A 1,804-nucleotide genomic window follows, 5' to 3' on the forward strand; every position below is an offset into this window, starting at 1 on the left:
CGGTGAAAAGACTATACAGTGTGCTACTGCAATTTCTAAGGGTTTATGGCTTGCAGGTAAACATACGAATGTTGAAAATGAAAATTCCACTGTTCAATGTACGGAGCAGCAACTATTAAACGAACAATGTAGATTAACCACCTACAAAGTTTTTTATTCAATTTTACTATCAGCTTTAATATCTGTCTCCGTATCATCTTCAAAATGCAAAGAAAAAAGAAAATGTAGGAAGATGAGCAATAAGTGCAAGTGTATTTTTTCAACTGCTGATCAAATAGAAAATCTTATAAATGAATTTGAGGAAAAAATTACTGAAAAAACTGCTTTCATCCGTAGTTGTACAAGATACTTAACAATAGATACAAATGGAACTGTCAATAACAGTGTGGTTAGAGCTCCATCAGAAAATATAGATGAAGGGCTTAAAGAAATTATGCAAGTTAGTCAATTATTAACAGGGACTTTCTAATTCTTGCTTAAATTTTATTTTTCCAAGCAAAAATCCGAACTACCAAAGACTGTTGGCGCCTTGTATTTGTGATTAATTTTGTTTTTAAATTTAACCAAGCAAAAATAATAGCTTTGGGGAATTATGGAGATAAAACTTTAACTGTATTAAATTTGATGACTATTTTAGTTTATTTAGTTATTAATTTTAATTAGTGAAGTAAATATCAGATTTTCTGATCGAAAATTAGACTTTTGAGTTACTTTGAATACGGGAATTTGAATGAGTTCTCTTTTATGAATGAATTTTCTTTTCCGAAATATTAAATATGTTTCCTTATCTAGTTGGTCTGTTTTTTTGTTGATTATATCCTTTAAGAAGATTAAGGCTTTAACAACTATCAATTTAATTCTGCATGTGGTTGGTTCTACTTTGGTTATGAAAGAATATTGGATTAACAATTTTGTTGAATCTGATAAACAAAAAATCTTGAAATTTTTAAATAATGTTGCAAGCTTCAAAGCTGTGTGCGAAAATTATAAATATTTAATACTTTCTGAGATATGTAAATAATATAAGAGAATGTAGTAGCATTATTAATACCTATGAGATTGCTCTCCAAAAGACTTATTCTTTGTAATTCTAGGTTCACAAATTTCATTTTAGATTACTATTAGTTTTTCGAAGTTATTTTAATAGAGTTTAAAAAGATTATTTACTTTAAATACCATTTATTTTTTGAATTATATATAATATTGTTTGAAAAAAGAACTTATCTAGACTTGAATATGCTTATTCCATTGTTTTTTTATTAACTATCTTATTATATGTTTTTAAAGTTAAAACGGAATTTAAGACCAATTTAATAACTACTAAGAAGATTTGATTACAACAAATAACTTTTAATAAATCATATGAGTTCTTCTATCTATTCAGAGCTAATATTTCAGCTGATTGTCTATTTTGTGGGTTTATCCAAACTCTATAACCCAGCTATTTTCAATAATTTGGCAGAAATTTATAACTAAATAGCTTTGGAGAATAGAATTTCAAATAAAAAGTTTCGAAGAAAACCAAGAATAAGAGAAAAAAAAAATTTGACTATCTTAATGTTTTGAAAGGTCAGATTATTTATTTTTTTTTTTTTCCTTCTTCCTCTGTTCTTCAATTCCTTCCTTCCTCTTCTCTCCCTTACTAATTACTTTAGTCTTACGTATATAGTCTTTTAGCTTCAAAAGTTTTCATAAATAAATAAAAATTACATTGATTCTAAACTATTTTAAGACTTTGACAACTATTTTGAGAAAAAAAAGGCTAGTTGAAACTTTTTATGTTTACCTTCTCTGGTACTTGCGC

At 26.7% G+C, this 1,804-nt stretch overlaps 1 protein-coding gene across 1 annotated transcript; it reads left to right on the forward strand.

Annotated features, from left to right (window-relative positions):
• The first annotated feature begins 232 nt into the window (after positions 1-232).
• Chro.30203 (hypothetical protein) lies at positions 233-469 on the forward strand. The annotated part of the gene is made up of 1 exon (XM_659970.1): positions 233-469. One exon carries the CDS (start codon positions 233-235, stop codon positions 467-469), a length of 237 nt encoding a protein of 78 aa, XP_665062.1.
• The last annotated feature ends 1,335 nt before the right edge of the window (positions 470-1,804 follow it).

This window comes from Cryptosporidium hominis (assembly GCF_000006425.1).
Source record: "Cryptosporidium hominis TU502 chromosome 3 CHRO013093, whole genome shotgun sequence".
Taxonomy (NCBI): Eukaryota; Apicomplexa; class Conoidasida; order Eucoccidiorida; family Cryptosporidiidae; genus Cryptosporidium; species Cryptosporidium hominis.